At 41.6% G+C, this 22,112-nt stretch overlaps 1 protein-coding gene across 1 annotated transcript in view; it reads left to right on the forward strand.

Annotated features, from left to right (window-relative positions):
* Positions 1 to 22,112, forward strand: part of LOC126473149 (huntingtin) — a 516,516-nt gene that overhangs the window by 470,114 nt on the left and 24,290 nt on the right. Inside the window, exons 47-49 of the mRNA XM_050100007.1 lie at positions 1,942 to 2,119; positions 2,829 to 2,973; positions 17,604 to 17,718. Coding sequence (XP_049955964.1) covers positions 1,942 to 2,119; positions 2,829 to 2,973; positions 17,604 to 17,718 — 438 coding nt within the window. The remainder of the gene's footprint in view (positions 1 to 1,941; positions 2,120 to 2,828; positions 2,974 to 17,603; positions 17,719 to 22,112) is intronic.

Here is a 22,112-nt window from a genome sequence, read left to right on the forward strand (position 1 = left end):
GTGTTGACAGGCCCAGGCAAGGGATAAAGCTTTGTGTCCTGCAGTCGGCTCTGAAAGCCCATATTGATGATGTTTCATTGAATGGTTCGCTGATACTTGTTTTGATGGCCCAGCATTGAAATCTGCTGCAATTTGCCAAAGGGTTGCACTTCTGCCACATTGAATGGCTCTCTTCAGCCATCGTTGGTTGCATTCTTGCGGGATCTTTTTCCAGCCGCAGTCATGTCAGACATTTGATGTTTTACCGGATTCCTGATATTCAGATTATGAGAAATGTTTGCCTTAAAGAGGATATTACTGCAAAATTTGTAGAAATAACAAACATAGTTTACAACAGATGTTATAGTATGAACTACATGTTTTGCGGTAGTTGTTAATATTCAATCCACAACACACACACACACACACACACACACACACACACACATCAATTAAAGAAAATTGTGAAACAACTGGAACAGCATATTTAGTTGAAATTCTAGATTATAGTGTTCTACTTACAAAGTCCATTTATCTGACTGTGTGATCTCACTCATACACACAAGAAAAATGGGAAGGCATTATATATATGCAAATAAATGTATGAAATGCACGGGTTGTGCAGTTTGCTGATTAGTGATAAAGGTGGAAAAGGTAAACACTGTAGCATCAGTCTATTCCATTCAAAACAGAGAAAAATCATGGAGCACTAACAAAGCCCTTCTTCCACTTGTGGGAGTTAGTTCATTACCGTAGTGATGTGGATGCCTTCTTCGTCAGAAATTCACACCCTTTGTCCCCACAGCCTACAAGTATTAAACAGTGTGCAGCCTTTTCTCCTCTTTCTTATCCCACTTTGCCACTTCATCCCATTCTCTCTGTTCTCCCCCTCACTCCCTCCCTGAGAACTCTTCTCCCCATGCTGCCTATCAACCCGCCCACATAACTGATCTATTCCCTCCTCTTGATATCTGTCCCCTTTAACCCATCTAATCTACTTTTGTATCAATTACCTGTGTCTCCTCTTCAAGTGGAACAATGTTCAAATCTATATCCAGCTATCCTATACGGATGTTTCTCTGTTGCATCAGTGAAATGCCTGAACAATTCCTTCAGCATTATAGTGGCAGATTCCTGTGTCTTTCTCATTTAGTTCAGCTCACATTCATTACCTGATGAGTTCCAAATGAATGGAACATTAAATTACAACTTACAGTACTAACAGAGATTTTTCATAGGTTGTCTGTGAGTGTAGCTTCTAGGTTATGGTGTTTTTTATGACTTAGAATATTCTGTCTTCATACAGAATATTTTCTTTTTTCTTTTTCAGCTTAAGCCTTTAAGTTTTAATTTTTAAACAGAAGAATAAAATATTGTGTCTGAAAGCAGGGTGTTACTAGTAAAAGAACACCTCACGTTAATTATAACTTTTCTTCCTTTTCTTTTCCATAAACATCTTAGCCTTCTTTCTATAATGTAAAGGGTCTTCATGCCATTATTTGGTCCTGATCACAGTAAATAATTATCAGTTTCAGTCAGCAATAGCTACATCCTAATCTTCATAGTCAAATATTCTTACTTAAAATAATAAAAAAAAAAAGACTCGTTTAAAGAGCTGCTTCAGCTGGAAAAAATACTCTAATTGCAGTAAATATAGTAGGAAAACGTGAGCCATCTAGGAAAACAATTACAAGCATATATTTTTCTATCCATAATCCTTGTTATTGTGTTCTGTATTTCAGTTGTTACACTTGTTTTACCTTGCTGTAGATCCCATGTAAATGTGATGATTATCTTTCAGTATAAAGTTGGCAATCAGTTTTGGTGATAATCATGTTCCTTGTGGATTTAAAACATACATCATTGTTTAATGACAGAAATAGTGTAAATATTCTCAACACTTTTAATGCTTTTCTAATTTGCCAGCAGAAAAATATGGTATTTCTGGTTTTTGTTTGCAAGCATGAGCAGTCAGAGTAAAGAACACCAGCTTGTAATGTGGGCCCTTGTGTTTTACCTGCTGGAGACAGTGGAGGAAACGATGGCCGAGACGGAAGTAGCACCAGCAGTTCTGCAGTTGGTACTCACTCTTGCTGCAACAAACAACGTACCTTCGTTGCTGCATGTTGCCTTGTTACAGGTTTGTATATGATATGTGATGACAGATATATATGGTTTTCCTGATATGCAGCATCCTTAACAACAGATCTTATAGAGAGGATAATTTTTCTTTTAAGCTCAGTATCTTCTTGTTTATTGTGATGAATTTACACTGTTTGTGGTATTACCGTGCAGCATAGGAGAAGTTGTTAGAGATGCACAATCAGTTTGCTCTTAATCTGTTTGTAATCATGGTCATGTATCACATGAGAGACTAACCACTGCCCAATCCAGTATGTTACAGGTGGATTGACCATTTTTCTCCCTCTTCAAGTAAAGTTAGCGGCATTTTTAGCTGTGAGATTGTACAGTATATGCATTGAGTGGTTGTGCCCATCGGGCCTCCAATGACTCGGTGATGTGTAGCTGTGCTCGGATGAAGAGACACTGATGAAAGATTGTTGTTCATAATATGTTGATTAAACAATGCTTAGTTGGTGTGATTTAATTATATGTCTTTTTGCTTTTTAGTCCTTCAGTGATGATGTGAATGTAAAAGTAATGCCTAATTTTTCATACTGAATGAGCTGAAACTTTAATAGATTCAGAAAGGTAGAACAAAGCTGCTAAGTGTACTAAAATGGTATATTTCAAGACTGACCATAATATCAATTTGGCCAATAAAATATTGCTGCATATTTTTAATGCTTATGTATTTTTTCTTTTAATAAAAATGTATTTGTTGACAGGGCCTTGAGAGGTTGGTGGTATCCAGAGCAGTGACAGGGAAAATAAGTGAACAAGTAACAAAATTAGCTGTGGAGAGGCTGCATCACTCCAATCCCAGAATTTCTCTGCCAGCTTTGCAGCTTCTACTGTCCTGCATGTATACATGTAAGAGAAATTAAAAATTATTCCTTTGTAACACACTTATCAGCTACAAAAATACTGTTAAAATAAAACTATCATCATATAACAATGGAAACTCCAGGTAAGAATATCAACTGTGTAGAAAAAGCAGATAGCTACTACTCCTTGAAAGGGACGATATATATAAAAAAATCTGTGACACAGATATGGACACCCGTGTGGCACCCTTGTGTGCCAACCTTTGTATGGATCATCTAAAGGAGACCTTCCTAGCCTACCAAAACGTGAAACCCCTGGTTTGGTTCAGGTTCATGATCTGGACTCGTGACCAATACAACCTAGCTCCATTCCTTCACAATCTCAACCCCTTCTCTCTCAGCTGCTTCGCATGGTCCTCCTCAACCCAGTGTGTCATCTTCCTAAATGTTGACCTCCCGCTCTCTGATGGCTCCATCCACACCACTGTCCACATTAAATCCACCAACTACTGACAGTACCTGCATTTCGACAGCTGTCATCCCTCTCACATCAAAAATCTCCCCCCATACAGCCAGGCCATCTAAAGATGATGTGACAAAAACTCCCTTGTGTAGTATACTCTGGGTCTTGCGAAGGCCTTCACAGACAGGCACTATCTCCCAGACCTCGTCCACAAACAGATCTCCCGTGTCATTTCTCCTCACACCCCTAATCCTCCCACCAAACCCAAGAATCAGCCACAAAGTAGTGTCCTCTTTGTCACCCAGTACCACCCTAGACTGGAACAACTGAACCACACAGAAAAAAATAATAAAGCAAATAATTAAATATAATAAGAATAGACTCCTCCTTATGTTAGAACTTCAAGTTTAACACATATATTTCGGAACGACACAACAACACATATAAGTCACAGAGTAAGTTGACAAGTAAGACATGTGTACACGTTAGCATTCGAATGAGCACTGAGTCCCAGTCTAGCGGCTGCTGCGCGGCTGGCCGCTTAGGTGGCGCAGCTGCTGCATGGCTGGCAGCTTAGGTGGCGCAGCTGCTGCATGGCTGGCAGACAGCGCCGCGTGTAGAGGACGCGCGTAATTGCGCGGCGGCACTTTGAATGATCGGCGAGTCACAACACTTTTCCCCCCTTTGAAATTGTTGCACTGGTCTTGATGGAGGTGTCCTGGAGATGGCTGACGTCCATAGGCGTTGTTTGACTCACAGTAAAGTCTCGAGGAGGAGGCTTCCCGTACGGATGGAAGTGTCCCCGATGATAACGGGTCGAGATGACAGGAGACATAGGGGTCGAATCTGCTGGGGCCCCATGCACCAATCTGCCCGTTGCGGCAAGTCCAGTTGATATGAAAGGAGACATGGGCGATGTGTCGGCGAACGTTGGAGGAGGAGGCGAGTAGATTTGCTCTGACAGAGGATGGTCCTCCAGTTCCTGCATGGGCACGTCTCCTGGTGCCATCCGTTCTGGTGCTGGCGATGACGGTGAGAGGGCTGCGTTGTCAGTATTGAGAGATGCCAAGATCCCGAGCGTCAGGTAGAGCCAAAGGTGGTGTGGCGGCTTTCGGAACAGGCGTTGCTGGCACCCGAGGCCGAAGCTGGTTCAAATGACGCACTGCAACACCTGTGTCCGTCTGGATTTCATACAGGCGTCTGCCACGGTGTCGTAAGATGCAGCCCGGACTCCATTTTGGCCGCCTGTCATATCCCCGTACCCAGACGAGGTTGTCGGCGGTGAACCGGCCAAGTGAAGGCACCCGCAGCCATGAGGTGGGAGGCCGCAGAAGATGAAGCAGCGTGCGGGGCTGTCGGCCATGTAAGAGCTCAGCCGGGCTGTGGTCGCCCATGGGGGTGAAACGGTAAGACGCCAGAAACTGGAGAAGCGCACCATCAGCAGCAGAAGAAGTCAGAAGTTTCCGCATCTGAGCCTTAAATGTGCGGACCAGTCGTTCAGCCTCACCGTTGGATTGTGGATGGAACGGCGGGGCCGTGACATGCGTAACGCCGTGACGAGCACAAAAATCCGCAAATTCGGAAGAGGCAAATTGCGGGCCATTATCAGTAACAAGAGTAGAGGGGAGGCCTTCCAAAGAAAAAATGTGGGCAAGAGCACTGGTGGGTGCCGCGGTGGTAGGTGACGTGCAACGGACAATGAAAGGAAAGTTAGAGTAGGCGTCAATTACGAGGAGCCAGTACGTACTTAAAAAGGGTCCCGCAAAGTCAGCATGAATGCACTCCCAGGGCTTCTCAGGCGAAGGCCACGGTGACAAAGATGACTTCGGGGCAGCAGCCTGTGACGCACGAGGGCTGCAGGCAGCGACCATGTGTGCGATTTCAGAGTCGATGCTGGGCCAGTACACATGATGGCCCGCCAGAGATTTTGTGCGAGACACACCCCAGTGCCCTTGGTGAAGGAGGCGCAAGACCGAAGCACGCAAAGATGCAGGTACCACAACACGCGGCGAAGCATTGTCAGTGGAGAGGAGGATAACACCATCCCTAGCCGTGAGGCGGTAGCGCAAAGTGTAGTAGTTCCGCAATGGATCAGAAGTCTTAGCGGACGGGCAATCTGGCTAACCCTTCTGAATACAGCATAAAACCCGAGACAGGGTAGGGTCAGAACCCGTAGCAGCCGCCAGCCTGTCCCCAGTGATGGGGAACCCGTCCACAACCCGCTGCTCGGCAACATCCAGGTGGAAACACAAAAGTTCGTCCCTATCGAATGCCTGATCAGGACCCATGGGAAGGCGAGACAGAGCATCAGCATTCGCATGTTGAGCCGTTGGCCGGAAATGAATCTCATAATTGAAACGGGACAAGTAAAGAGCCCAACGCTGGAGGCGGTGTGCAGCCTTGTCGAGAAGTGACGTTGATGGATGAAACAAGGAAACAAGTGGTTTGTGATCCGTAACAAGATGAAATTTTGAGCCATAGAGAAAAACACCGAACTTATGAAGAGCATAAATGATGGCCAAAGCTTCTTTCTCAATTTGAGAATACTTTTGTTGGGCATCCGTAAGCGTTTTGGAGGCATAAGCAATGGGTTGTTCCGAACCGTCAGAAAAACGGTGCGCAAGGACTGCACCGACCCCGTATTGAGAGGCGTCTGTGGCAAGAACAAGGTGTTGGCAAGGTCGATAAGTAGCCAGGCACGGGGCCTGTTTCAGCATAGTCTTCAACTTCTGGAAAGCCGCTTCACGTTTTTATGCAACAGGCGATGCAACGGCTGAACCACCGAAGCCGCAGACAGTAAAAACTTTTGATAGTATGCTATTTTCCCCAAGAAGGCCTGCAGTTCCTTAACAGATGTAGGGTGAGGAAGGGCATCGATCGCAGCGACAGTTTGCTGAAGCGGACGAATACCATCCCGAGAGAGTTGAAACCCCAAGTACGTGGTAGATGCCTGAAAAAATTGTGATTTCTGAAGATTACTCTTAAGACCGGCAGTCTGTAAGACATGAAAAAGTGTGCGGAGATTTTGAAGATGTTCTTCAGTGGTGGAGCCAGTGACAACAATGTCGTCCATGTAATTGATACAGCCAGGGACAGGGAGCAATAATTGTTCCAAGAATCATTGAAAGAGAGCAGGGGCGCTGGCAACCCCGAATGGCAAGCGTTGGTATTGATAGAGGTCGAGAGGCATGTTAAGGACCAGAAACTGCTGGGAATCATCGTCGAGAGGAAGTTGATGATAAGCTTCTGACAGGTCAAGTTTAGAAAAATACTGGCCTCCAGCAAGTTTAGTGAACAGTTCTTCAGGTCGAGGCATAGGGTAAGTGTCGATGAGGCATTGAGCATTTACAGTGGCTTTGAAATCGCCACAGAGACCAATATCACCATTTGGCTTAGCAACTACAACGACAGGAGAGGACCACTCACTGGAAGTGACAGGAAGCAAGACCCTTGAAGCAGTGAGACGATCCAACTCCCATTTTACCCGATCATGAAGGGCCACAGGAATGGGCCGAGCCCGAAAAAACTTAGGCCGAGCAGTGGGTTTGAGTGTGATATGAGCTTCAAAGTCGTTTGCACGGCCTAACCCAGGAGAAAAAAGGGATGAAAATGTCGTCAACAAGGAATCCAGTTGAGCATAAGGAATAGCATCAGAGACAATATTGATAGAGTCATCTATGGAGAACCCAAAAACGCGAAAGGCATCGAAACAAAAAAGATTTTCTGCGTTGCTCTGGTCGACCACAAATATGGGAACAGTGCGAACGACGAATTTGTAAGATACCTCAGCATTAAACTGTCCCAAGAGAGAAATCTTCTGTTTATTGTAAGTCCGTAATTGCCGAGTGACAGGTGACAGGAGTGGAGAACCCAACTGAAGATACGTCTGAGAATTAATTATAGTGGCAGCAGAACTGGTATCAGCTTGCATGCGAACATCTTGACCAAGGATTTGGACAGTGAGCAATAACTTCCCTGAAAGGGAAGAAGTGCAATTGACAGACAACACAGAATCAGAATCAGTGTCATGTTAAGGAACATCATGTATGTGGTCGGATTTGCAAACGGAAGACACATGACATTTCTTTGTGCAATTGTGACACACAGCCCAACGTTGGGGACAATCCTCGCGTGAATGTTTCGTAAAACACCGCGTACGTGAAGGAAGTTGCCAGGGGTTTTGCTGCAATTTCTTAGCGGGTTGTTTACGGCTAGGCCGAGGCTGTGCGTGCGAGCGCACTGCCGCCACGTCGGCCGGCGGGGACGCGCCGCACGCGTCGTCAACAGCGCACAGAGGTTGTATTTCCCCGACATTACCCCACGCCTCTATTTGCGCCCCAGCGGCGCGAGAAATTTCAAAAGACTGCGCAATGGAGAGAACTTCATCTAGAGTCGTTTTCGCCAACTGAAGGGCACGTTGCCAAATTTCTTTGTCGGGTGCCAACCGGATAATAGCATCCCGTACCATGGAATCGGCATAGGATTCTTTGTGAACGTCAGTAACAAATTGACACTTTGGACTGACGCCGTGAAGTTCAGCAGCCCAAGCGCGATAGGATTGATTTGGTTGTTTTTGACAACGATAAAAGGCAACACGAGAGGCTACCACATGCGTTTGCTTTTGAAAATAGACAGACAGAAGTGAGCACATTTCAGCAAAGGACAAAGACGCAGGATCCTTCAAAGGAGCCAATTGCGACAACAACCGACACATTTGAGGTGAAATCCAGGAAAGGAACGGAGACTTACATGGTTGTTCGTCCGTCACATGAAATGCCAAGAAGTGCTGTCGAAAACATTTTTCATAATCAGACCAGTCTTCCGCCGTCTCGTCGTAAGGAGGAAAAGGAGGTATAGCCAACGACAAGAAACGCCCCGCAATTGACGCTGCGACGAAATCGCGAATCGCTGCTGTTAGAAGCGTTTGCTGTTCAAGGAGATTTTGCAATAGTTGCTCGACAGTAGCCATGGAACCCTGTGAGTCAACGGTGAAAAGGAAAAATCCACTACCTCGTCGCCAATTGTTAGAACTTCAAGTTTAACACATATATTTCGGAACAACACAACAACACATATAAGTCACAGAGTAAGTTGACAAGTAAGACATGTGTACACGTTAGCATTTGAATGAGCACTGAGTCCCAGTCTAGCGGCCGCTGCTCGGCTGGCCGCTTAGGTGGCGCAGCTGCTGCGTGGCTGGCAGACAGCGCCGCACGTAGAGGACGCGCGTAATTGCGTGGCAGCACTTTGAATGATCGGCAAGTCACAACACCTTACAAATTAACTTAATATAATCTAAAAATGACCTTCATTGAACATATTACATAGGATAGAGTTAAACTACCTCCCTTAGTATCAAAAACTCATGTGCATCATACACCTTAACGTAAAAAGGTAAGCTAAGCAAGCTAATGGGTTCATACCCCATTTATACAGATATCAATCCTCTCCTTTTTCAAGACCAACAACTCTCAAAACTTCTCTTCCTATCAACATTAATGATAGGAACAATCTTGTCCATTTCATCAAATTCCTGGTTTGGAGTTTGAATTGGACTAGAGATTAACTTACTTTCAGGTAAAATTTTTCAATTATCTACATCTAATAACCAGAACCCATCATTTTCTAGATCTTGTTCTGGGGTTATGTAGGTGTCAAATTCTATATCTAACCAAATTCCCTCTTGATTTTGCTGAAGGAGAATCTGAATTAGTTTCAGGATTTAATATTGAGTATGGTGTAGACTGTTTTATTTTGATTTTTTGGGCGGAATATACTAGAATTGTTTTTATAAGTTTATTATTAGTTTTAAGACCCCTTACCACATGGATCTCATCCCTATGGAAGACCCAACCACAAGACCTGCCCAATCCACCCACGCAGCACTTCCTTTTCCAGTACTTTCACAATTGTATCCTACCCTATCAGAGTGGGCCACCTATGATTGCAGCCATGCCATTTACTACCTCTGATGCAATCACTGAACAGCTTTTTATATTGATATGACCACCAGGATAGACGGCCACCACCAAACTACAAAGTAAACCATCCTGTGAACATGCAGCTCAACATAACATACCTGATTTCAATGGCTGCATCACTACCAGAGACATCTGGATCCTTCCCTCCATCGCCAGTTTTTCTGAACTACGCAGATTGAAGTTATCCTTACAGCTTGTTCTCCATTCCTATAATTACCCTGATTTAGGTTTTCTGTGAATTCCCTAGATCGCTCCAGGCAAATGCCGGGATGGTTCCTTTAAAATGGCACAGCCTATTTCCTGCCCTACCCATGACACAATCTGAGGCTGTGCTCCATCTCTAATGACCTCGATGTTAATGGGACATTCAACCCAGTCTTCCTTTTTGTAATTATTCCGGCCTCAACTTACACTATCATAATATCCGCACACCCTACACCCAACAGTTTCCACCCCCCTCTGTCCTATCATCTCCTTACCATTCTCATCTCCCACCCTGTTTATTTGCCATCCTGTGCCAATGTAACCACCCATTCGATCCATTTTTCCTCACCTCCCTGGCACCGCAACCTTCTGATGCTGCACCTGTTGGTCTCTCCACACTTCACTAGACGTCGTCCATTTCTCTCCCCACCCGTACATTACTGTCCCTTTCCCTTCTCTGCTCCCTTCAGATTGCTGCTTGCATCCTACGTGATAATTGCATACTGGCCTGATACGCTGGAGTTGGTGGACATGTGTGCATGATATGTGCTTGCTTGTGTGTCTGAAAGGTTTGTATATACTAACATTAATATCCTTGCAAATTGTCTGTTTTCTTCTGTCTTGGGCTCTTCAGCTGGTGTTTGTGTGATGATTTTTTCTTACATTTCACCAAGCCAAGTGACCAGCATTGTCAAATATTCATCCTTCATTACTGGTAGAGGATGAAACATTGATAATTTGAGTCACTTGTGATGGTAAAACATCAGCAACATCATCGAACAAATATTGTCGCAAGAAACTGAGACAGAAGCCGACAGGCAATTTGTCGACAAGTAGCCATGAAAACCGTAATGGTTTTGTATTAATATGTTTACTCACTGCATATGTAAGAAATAAAATAGTAGCCGGCCGAAGTGGCCGTGCGGTTAAAGGCGCTGCAGTCTGGAACCGCAAGACCGCTACGGTCGCAGGTTCGAATCCTGCCTCGGGCATGGATGTTTGTGATGTCCTTAGGTTAGTTAGGTTTAACTAGTTCTAAGTTCTGGGGGACTGATGACCTCAGCAGTTGAGTCCCATAGTGCTCAGAGCCAATAAAATAGTACATGAAATTGTTATTTGTCATTACTTATTGACTTAAGAAGGAAAATACGTCTTAGGCGGACAGTTGTTTGAACAGTCAGTAACTTCAGCAAGTACTTGTCATGCACTAACATTATGTTACCCAGACATGCATAACATGATTATGATTCAAAGTTGGTGTGTGTCTGCGTAGAATCATCTGCCAGAGATTAGGAATGTACTGCAAAACTTTGTTCGTTGTTATCACATTGTAGACTGCAGTATTATTTGGATATTGCTGCAATTTATGGTTTACAGAAAGTCAGGGCTCTAATATGTCTCTTCTACAGGAATGAGTCTAATTAAATGAAATGTAACAGGCATCAAAAACTTATTGGCTTGGGCAGGATGCATTGTATAATGGTAAAATGGTTTGCTTGATCTGTGCTCTAGGTTTTTAAGAGTGCTATGCTTTAGGGTGGCTCTTAACCCGGATAATACAGTCCATGAAGTTACCATTTTTGTAAGGCATTTTGATAAGAAAATCATGCATTCTTTTAAAAATTCTTTTTCTTTGGAAAAAATCACTCTTTGTGCCCCGGAAACTAACTTACAAAAATATTTTGATACAACCTGAAGTACATACTACTTCTGTTTCTAGTTGTATGTAAATTATTTATTGTAGTCATTCATGAGTTTTACACATCCTTCAGGTCAATCATTCACGGAATTCAGTTAAATAACTAGGTGCATTGATGCAGCCTTCATCTTTGTGCCACTACTATGAAGTATCTACCTTGAGGAACTTCTCCATTGTGTAAAATTTGGCAAGGAGAGGAACTTCTAATAAACTAGAAATTGTTCAGTCCCATTATGGATAATTACTGGGATTTGATTGATTCTTATTTGAACACTTCCAACATTTTTGTCTGATTATTCTGCTTCATGGTACCTTCACCATTTCCATTTTTGAATGAGAAGAGAAATTAGGATCAAACATGACAATACACAAAACAGATGCACAAATTTTTCAGTTTGAATAAATACATTTAAGAGACATGATGATCGAGAACCTGATATTTATACTGTTTTGAAAGAGTACTGTGTTTTGGCTTCAAAAAGCCATGGAGCAATAAATACCTCATCTTCTTGGAGAATAAGGGTCACTACAAGAGGTCTTTTTCTAAAAAGTTGTCAATTAAAAAAAAAAACCTTGCACACGCGCGCGCGCGCGCGCACACACACACACACACACACACACACACACACACACACACACACACCTACCTCTAAAGTGCTTGTAGTTAACACTGTTGTTTTATAAACTAATCCATTAACACACTGAAAACCCTATTCAGTGAAAGTTTCATAGACAACTTTGCCCATATTTTACCATAGTAAGTTAAAAGACCTAATGATATGTAAAATTAACAGTTTTTATGTGGAGTAGATTCATTTTCCTTTTACTTTCAAATATGTTTGTGTGTAAAATTTATGTTGTAAGTACATAAATACCAAGTTACATATAACTAGGTGCACTGACAAAATCTTCATGTATGAACCTTCAACTGTTGTCCAGCTAATTTTTCTAGAGGCCTTCATTGTTGACAAAAGCTTCTAATTTTGTTATGCTATTTCACAAATTTAGTGTGGGCATTCTTGTTTGTTCCAAGTAAATCTTTAGTTCCCCTACGGATCATGTGAAACATTGATGCACATTTGTTTCACATATGGCAGTTTGCTTCTAGTTATTTCATGTGACTGATACCTGAATGAATAAATTATCTCCAGTTAATTAACTGAAGCTATTATACTTACACCCCTTGTAATTGTAAGTGAAAGAGTACTGGGGTAATCCAGATTTGGCAATCAAAAGTAATAGATTGGCTCTCTCTCTCTCTCTCTCTCTCTCTCTCTCTCTCTCTCTCTACCTATCTACCTGACTTGGAGGTACTGACACATCACATCACCTGACCATTTCTAGCTATGAAATGTGTGCACACTCAGTTAATCCTCGAACAGGAGTGCTGATTTTCATAACACAAACGTGTGCATGGTGTACTTCGTACATCTGTAAAGGATTGCTGTTTTTGTGTTACCAAGGTAAAAATGTATGAGCAAAATTACAGTTTAATCTTGTTTTAATTAAACAATGGTACGGTATGGTAAACTTACGTGAGCAAAATTACTGTGTAAGCAAGCAGACTTTCGTTATATCACTATGTTGCTGTGTTAAGTGTTATTCCACAGTAACGACGCACTTGAAGTATTAAATGGACCAGTTCCATCAGATCCCAGCTGAAAGCATATTCAATTACTAATTGTCTCATAGTCAACTGACTCACTGTGGGATTGTGCCACTAGCTCGGAATCAGGGCCCCTTACCTGTATGGATCGTAAATTTTTTTTCAACTAGCTTATTGTTTATTTCATATTACCACTGCTCATAGCACAATTATCACTGTGTTAGCTGAAGCCACAATTGTAAAGCAACAGTGGAATGGTACAAGAAAATGTTATTTGTGGGTGGTGCACTTTGTACACACTTGAAGGTTAAAGTGAGTGAGCTAAGCAACATGTCCACATTAGGTAATGAAGATATTTATCATACAGAAATAATATTTTACAAAGTTCGTCGTTTTCTTGTTCTCTGATTTTTCTGATTATAATGGCACAGGGCCATTCCTTCCTCTTATGTTACAGAGCTGATATTACACACAGCTCATTTGTTCATGGAAACAAACCAAACTTGGGGGTAGCCCAAAAAAATTATTGAAAATTTTAAAGTGTTGTGTATAAGAGCTGCTCTATATTATTATTATTATTATTATTATTATTATTATTATTGTAGCTGACCATTGCTACTACTTACTTTGAGACAACATACACTGATCAGCCGAAACATTATGACCATTACCCACTGCAACATTGGATGCCACCTAGTAGCGTTGCAAGCACATGACGTGGTAAAAAATGTATGTAAGTGGAGCAGACACAGCTGGGGTATCACCCTAGTGAAGATATGGGCTGCAAATGGGGAAATCCATCGAGATAAGTGACTCTGACAAAGGGCAGATTATTATTAGGCAGAGCCTGTGAATAAGTATTTAAAAAATGGTGAATGTTCCCATGCTATTGTCATCAGCATTTACTGAAAGAGGTAGAAAGGTTGTGAAACTACCACTAGGCACTGAGTGGTTGGACGGTCCACGAATCTTCACAGTATGTGGGGTTCGAAGGAGTGCCTGCTCTGTGAAGTAGGTTAGATGGTGATCTTTGGCACCTCTGTCAAAAGAACACAGTGCTGGCGCACACATGTGTTTCGGAGCACACCATTCATCATACATTATTGAACATGGAGCTCCGCAGCAGACCATCCCTACATGTTCACATGTTGACCCCAATGACATCGTCAGTTATGATTGCAATGGATGCTAGACCACTGGGATTCGACCATCGATCCATGGAAACTTGTTGGCTCTTTGGATAAACCATATTTTTGCTACACTAGGTCAATGGTTGCCTCCTGCCACAGATGGAGGCTGCTGGGAGCAGGATTATGCTATGTGAGACATTCTCCTATGCTTGCATGGTACCTGTGGTTATAATCAAAGAGACACGGACAGCTGCGAATCACCTGCATCCCTTCATGTTTGATGCCATCTCCGACAGTGATGTCATCTTTCAGCAATATAACTGTCCATGTCTCGGAGCCAGAACCATGCTACGGTGGTTTGCAGGCTGATCATTATAGTGTACTCACGTTGATGTCTTGGCCACCAAACTTGTCTGATGTAAATCTATGAAACCCATCTGGGTTGCTTTCAGGCACCATCACTGTGTAAGCAGCAGCCCGATATTTACATGAGTTACATGACCTGTTTGTAGACGTCTATAGTGCATTTAAAATTAGTTGCGACTTTCGACATTTGACTGACCGGAGTGGGACACGATGCCATTCCCCAGGTAACACCAATGGTGAGACGGCTTTCTGTACCACGCCGCCAATGGTTCTGCTGGAAACATGCCCCTGTTGCCACACCATGAATAAACGGTACCACTTGATGTCACACATTAGATGCAACAATGTTTGTCAGTTTTCGTTATAAAGTCATATTTTCTGGCATTAAAGTGTTCTGTAGTCATCAGGTACTGTGAAGAACTGTTTTGTGTTGGCATTGATTTAATAACAACCGTGCAGTACATCTGAATACATGATTTGCAGTAGAAGTGTTCTCCAAGAACTCATTTGCCAGCTGGGAAGAAAACATTCTGCCGCAAAACATTCCTCAGAATTTGACGTTAGTAATGGACGAAACACCACATCACTCTGTTGTGATGCATAAAGCTCTAACAGTGGAGTGGAGGAAAGCAGATATTTTGCTCTGGCTACAAAGAAATGTTCCATGAGATAAAATTGAACCTAGCATGTATAAGTTGGAGTTAATGGAACTTTTACTGCTGTACAAGCCAAAACTTCACGCTACCATTTCGATGAACAGGCTAATGGTAAAGGTCATAATTTAATCAGGCTTCTTCCGTGTCATGCTCATTTAAATCCGACAGAGAATATATGGGCCTAGATGAAAAGTAATGTGACAAAAAACAGCAAGAATTTTATGCTCACTGAGGTTGGAATACTGACAAAAGAAGCTACTCAAAATTTAATGCAACAGGGCTCGTTTTGAGTTGTCAGCTGTACCAAGAAGATAGTTGAGAAGACACTGATTCATGAAGGACCATGAAGAGTTTTCAGGAATACATAGCTTCTATTGTTGCTATGTTAAAATCTGCTTCTTTTGTCAAAAAAACATTAGAGTTTAGCAAAATACATGTCATTAATATTCTAATGCATTTGAAATTGTGACAGAATCCTGAAATAATGTATTGTTAAACTAACAACTGAAAGCAAGTCAGATCAGTAGTTTATGAAACGCCTCATTCTCAGTATAAAAATAAAGGTGTAACTTCTTCACTTACATTGTTACAAAACCAACAGCAGTTATAGTTTCACCAGCTATCGATGGCTCTCAATAGTTACATTATTTCATTGAAAAAATCTGTAGTCGCTTGAATGTCGCAGTAGATATGGAGTTTTAAATATTAATCATATGGCAAAACACACTTGTCTTTGCGTGCTCTCATTTGCCATTCCATATTCTTGAGAACAGACAGTGATATTGCTCCAAGTTTAAAGAATGATTCAATGTATTATCTTCATTTAATACACAGCAACAGGTAACCTAACATGCACCAAACACAAATTCATAGCAACACGTATTTTTCACTGCAAACTAAGAATTTCTAGCAGTAGTTACCTACTAACAAAATATCACAATAACTATGGTCTTTAATGATATGATAGGCATTTCATCATGCAGTGGACTAATTAAACTTTAAGATGTGCAAGAATGAGAGTTTATACCTATTGGTTTCTTTAAACAGCAATTGAGAAAGATTGCAACACACAGTCAAGTGAGCCTACCATTATACTGTGGTCACCTGCTGACATGCCTAGCTTATGCTGGCAACTATGCTTCCCACCACTTGCTCCATACTGAACTGTCAAAAGTCTCAGCTTATTTTAAACACACTATAATGCCACAGACCTACCAACAAACTGTTGGATCGCTGATATGCAGAATCAGTGAAGTATTTCGTTCCAAAGATGGACAAACAAGCTATTAAGCATGTGATCATAATTATTTTGGCTCATCAGTGTACTTTGTGAAGGTTGCACCACACAGATAGTATTTTGTAAAAAAGATGATAGTTTCAAGATGAAGAGCTGCTAATAAATATGTCTTTATTCACAGCTGGTTTCAGTTTTCAGTTCATCATCATCAGGTATCATAAAGTCATCTGTAACAGGTTACATGGCAATATCAAAACTGGCATCACATAGCATAAAATTCATCCTATGTCACTACTTTCATGTAGTAAAATTTTATCACTTAACAGTAGTCACGTAGGATGAATTTTATGCTTTGTGATACTGCAGTTTTAACATTGCCATGTAAGCTGTTATAAGTGACGCAATTTCCAGCAGCTGAAGTTACACTACAAGCAGCAGCTGTGCATGATAGGAGAGGCAACTGTGTGTGTGTGTGTGTGTGTGTGTGTGTGTGTGTGTGTGTGTGTGTCATCTATTTTTGACGAAGGCCTTTTTGGCATAAAGCTTATTTTGTGACAGTCTTTAGTGTTTTTGTTGTGTCTATCTGTGACTCAGCATCTCTGCTAAATGATCAGTAATAATTATCTCTTTCATAATAGTTTCATTCCATCCTGGACTTTCCATTGTTTGATTTTAACATACCTGAACATAATGAAATGAAGATTGGATCTGGTTGTGAGTATAGAAATATATATTGCTGATGCAACTATGACTTTTTTAGGTACATAAAACAGCAAGTGTTGACTTCCGTGTTACTTTGTGCTTCAATACTTGAAATATAAACGCAATGTATTCTGGTCTCTGATGCTCCGGTAGTGTCTTACATATTTTGTAATACAACAGCAGTAAACAAGATCAGCAACCATTGCCATTTGACTGATGCCCACTATGCTGAGACACCTATAAATACATCACATGCAATTTTTAATTAATATTAATATCATCAGTATAAAGAGCAACAACAGTATGTAATAATAAAACCATGTGGACTAGAACTGATTGTGCTGGTGCAGTCAAGCAGTATGAATGCCAAAGCCGTGTTTCAAAACAAATTTGTTACTTATTGTTCACTGTGAGGTGAAGGCACTCGGTATTGAGCAGTTTATACTGCTCTTATGATTGAGAAATTCATTTTTATGTGCTCCATGATCTGACATTAGCTTTTTGATTGTCACTTTACTGTGGGAGGATTAAATTTTCTTAATTTAATCAAATGTGTAGATATAACAGTTTAAATACATTTTATAATTGTTATGTAATTTTTTATATCTTTTCTGCTTTACAAAAAAATCTAGATAAGTATGATCGCCAGGAACTGGGAAAGGATACAACCTCAAGCCAAACTAATAAGGACAGTGATCCAGAATTGTTAATTCAAGCAATGGAGAAAACATCAGCCCTCTTTGACAGGTGAGAGTCAAACAACAAACATTTAATGTCTTTTTGTATTTGTTAATCTCCACCAAAAATAACAACTAGAATGAGCAGCAATTTACCTACAGGTCAGAAATATGTTGTCCATAGACCACACACACACTCTCTCTCTCTCTCTCTCTCTCTCTCTCTCTCTCTCTCTCTCTCTCTCACACACACACACACACACACACACACACACACACACACACACTTAACTTCACAATTGAATAGGTAAATAAATAGATACGGCATATTTAGTTATCCATATTTTCATTTTTGTTCATTGTTTTTATATCGGAATTTTCATTATCATGATGTGGATATATGAGAGAGTTGGAATATACCTCAGACGTCAAGACCAAAGAAGGCAGTTGTTGACAGCAGTTAGTATCATTCAACCATCAGTTCACTAAGTCATGGCTGAAAGATAATAACATGAGTTATTTAATAAAGAATGGAGTGTCTCATAGGAGTCAAAGTGATGTGAAAGGCAACCAGAGCATCAAAATAAAAACTAAAAATTATTAGTAATTGATTTTCAAAATGTTTCTTCCCCTTTCCAAATTTTCAAAATACTACAAAAACTGTGTAATATCCATTAAAATCCACCCTTATTCACCTTTTTTTACCCTCAAATTGCTGCAGCTTCGTTTTTCAACATTTTCAGTATTAAAATCAACATGAATAGTTGTTTAGTGAATAATATATCAATGGATAATAAATCTACTCACCGAATGGCAGCAGGAGAAAACACATATAAAGGAATTCAAATCTGGAACCTTTCAAAACCAGTGATTCCTTCTTCTGACAGATTGTATTAAAGTTTGGGAAGTCACCCAAAACCCCAATTCAGGGGAGACTTACTGTACAGGAAGAGAAGTAAGGACTGACCAATGTAATGAGATTTGAAAACCTGGGAGCTTAAAGATGCAAGATAGGGTAATAGACAAGACAGAAATTATTGAGAAAACATCGGGTATGAATTAATAAGAATGGAAAGCTAAGTGCACATTGTATGTGGTAGAGTTTGGGGTGGGGGGGGGGGGGGGGGGTGGGGGGGGGGGGTGGTAAGCTGATCAAAAACTAAAAGGGAGTGAAGAAAGGAATAGTTACTGAGAACGAGAATAAATGTTGACACGAAAGAAACTACGTCACAAGAACCAAGGAAGCAGATGGGGAAGACAAAGTTACATAAACTCTGTAGGGTTGTTCTCATTGGAATGTTGAGACATCTGCTAGAAAAAGGATCCAATGCTTCTGAAAGCTTGTAAATGTGTTTTCCCTTGTCGCTGCTTAATGGTATACCTTTTACCTATCCAGTCCAGTTTAGTGAATAAGATATTTCTTCTATTTCTGAATTTTGATAAACACCTGCTGTGACGTAGGGATTCCTGCTGTTGGACTCCATCTGGCGCATGTTGTCCAAGGAGCACCTCAGACAAATAACAAAAATACAAAAAAGATATTTGAACATCTATAGGATATCATCTACATATAAATGACCTCTAGTTATTATTAAAATTACAATAAAATTAGTTGTGCATACACTTGCTTATCTATACATTCCCCTAAAACTTGTGAGAAAATTACTGAATTTAATTCATCTTAATTCAGACCCCCTCAGGGGAAAAATAAGTTTTGGTCCAGAAAAATATAGGAACACACAAGGCAATACTGACCCTACAACTTATTGTAGAAACAGATAGAAAAACAAACATACAATTGTAGCATTTGTAGAATGAATGGGAAAAAAGTGTCAGTGTTGACTGGAACATATTATTTGAAATTCTGAAGTTATCATAGATAAAATACTGGGAGTGAAACATTATCTAAAACTTGTACACACATCAGACTGTCTTTATAAGATTCAAAGAACTCAAAAGGGAGCCAGTAATTGAGAAGGGAGTCAGACAAGGTTATAGTCTAACCCCCATGATATTCAATTTTCAATTGAGCAAAGGGAACCGAGAAAAAAATATGGAATGGGAATTAAAGGTCAGAGAGAAGAAATCAAGTCTTTCAGTTTTGATGATGACATTGTAATTCTGTCAAAGATGACAAATCACTTGGAACAAGAGTTGAATGAAATGGAACTCTGATTGGTGTGTAGAGATGCCAGCTGAGTTGGTGATCCTTCGCTCACAGCTCTATGCTGTGTTGGCTTCCGTCACGCAGCTTGAGGCTGCTGCAAAGGGGCGTCACTCTGGGGGGTCGGACATGGGGATGCGAGGGACATCGAGCACGTCCCACGTGTCCCCCGATTGGTCCACTGCTGTGGCAGCCCCAGGTACTGCCTGCACTGAGGTTGACCCCTCACGCGTGGTTGAGTGGAAGATCATCCCAAAGTCTGACATTCAGCGAAAAACTTTCTGAGGGGCCTATCGTATGGCCTCCCTGGTTCGTTTGACGAACACGTTTCAGGCATTATCTGTGGCTGACCATGTCTCTGAGCTGGATGCAGTCATCCACCCTATTCTACATCTACATCCATACTCCGCAAGCCACCTGACGGTGTGTAGCGGAGGGCACCTTGAGTACCTCTATCGTTTATTCCTTCTATCCCAGCCTCGTATTGTTCGTGGAAAGAAGGATTGTCGGTATGCCTCTGTGTGGGCTCTAATCTCTCTGATTTTATCCTCATGGTCTCTTTGCGAGATATATGTAGGAGGGAGCAATATACTGCTTGACTCCTTGGTGAAGGTATGTTCTCGAAACTTCAACAAAAGCCCGTGCCGAGCTGCTGAGCATATCTCCTGCAGAGTTTTCCACTGGAGTTTATCTATCATCTCCGTAACGCTTTCGCGATTACTAAATGATGCTGTAACGAAGTGCGCTGCTCTCTGTTGGATCTTCTCTATCTCTTCTATCAACCCTATCTGGTACGGATCCCACACTGGTGAGCAGTATTCAAGCAGTGGGCGAACAAGTGTACTGTAACTTACTTCCTTTGTTTTCGGATTGCTTTGCCTTAGGATTCTTCCAATGAATCTCAGTCTGGCATCTGCTTTACTGACGATCAACTTTATATGATCATTCTCTTTTAAATCGCTCCTAATGCCTACTCCCAGATAATTTATGGTATTAACTGCTTCCAGTTGCTGACCTGCTATATTGTAACTAAATGATAAGGGATCTTTCTTTCTATGCATTCGCAGCACATTACACTTGTCTACATTGAGATTCAGTTACCATTCCCTGCACCATGCGTCAATTCGCTGCAGATCCTCCTGCATTTCGGTACAATTTTCTATTGTTACAACCTCTCAATATACCACAGCATCATCCGCAAAAAGCCTCAGTGAACTTCCGATGTTATCCACAAGGTCATTTATGTATATTGTGAATAGCAACAGTCCTACGACACTCCCCTGTGGCAGACCTGAAATCACTCTTACTTATTCCAGAGGAGGCTTCTTGGCCTGCAAGATTTTGGCATTCACAGAGGGTGAATTTGCTAGTAGTTGGGAGCACCAACGTTAGGCGCATATTGGAGCCCTTAGGAACATGGGTGCCAAGGAGGGGAAGGGAGCCATTGTGCACTCTATGAACATATGTACATACCGGGGGGAGTCATTTCGAATGTGGAAAGGGTGCTTCTGATTGTCATGAAGAGTACATGGTGCAGCCAACTGCAGGATTTGGCTCATGTCAGCACCAATGACGTGTGTTGCTTTGGATCAAAGGAGGTTCTCTCTGGTTTCGGGCGGCTAGTGGAAATGGTAAAGACTGCCAGTCTTGCTTGCGAGATTAAGGCAGAGCATAATCGATAGAACTGACTGTGGTCCTTTGGTGCAGAGCCAAGTGGAGGGTCTGAATCAGAGGCTCAGGCAGTTCTGTGACCATGTAGGCTGCAGATTCCTTGACTTGCCCCACCAGGTGGTGGGTTTCCGGGTTCCGATTAATAGGTCAGGAGTCCACTACACACAGGAAGTGGCTACACAGGTAGTGGGGGCTGTGTGCAAGGGACTAGTCAGTTTCTTTAGGTTAGAGGGTGTCAGGGAACCACAGAAAGGGCATCCATCTATAAGGGGACAGGTACAACACAGTAAGCTAGTTGTAGAAGCGATTGGTATTATAAATCGTCGTAGCTGTGTTGGGAAAGAACCAGAGCTCCAAGCCCTAATAGAAAGCACTTAAACTTAAATAGTTACAAGTACAGAAAGCTGGCTAAAGTGGAAAATAAGTTCAGCCGAAATTTTTCAATCTATCTAACAGTATTCAGAATGGATAGATTAAATACAGTAGGAGTATTTATTGCTGTCAGAAGTAGTTTGCTTTGTAGTGAAATTGAAGTAATTATTTCCTGCGAAATAGTATGAGTAGAAGTTATACTGGATAATCGGACTAAACTATTAATTGGATCGTTTTACTGCCCCCGACTCAGAAGA

This window comes from Schistocerca serialis, chromosome 4 (genome assembly GCF_023864345.2).
Source record: "Schistocerca serialis cubense isolate TAMUIC-IGC-003099 chromosome 4, iqSchSeri2.2, whole genome shotgun sequence".
Lineage (NCBI taxonomy): Eukaryota > Metazoa > Arthropoda > Insecta > Orthoptera > Acrididae > Schistocerca > Schistocerca serialis.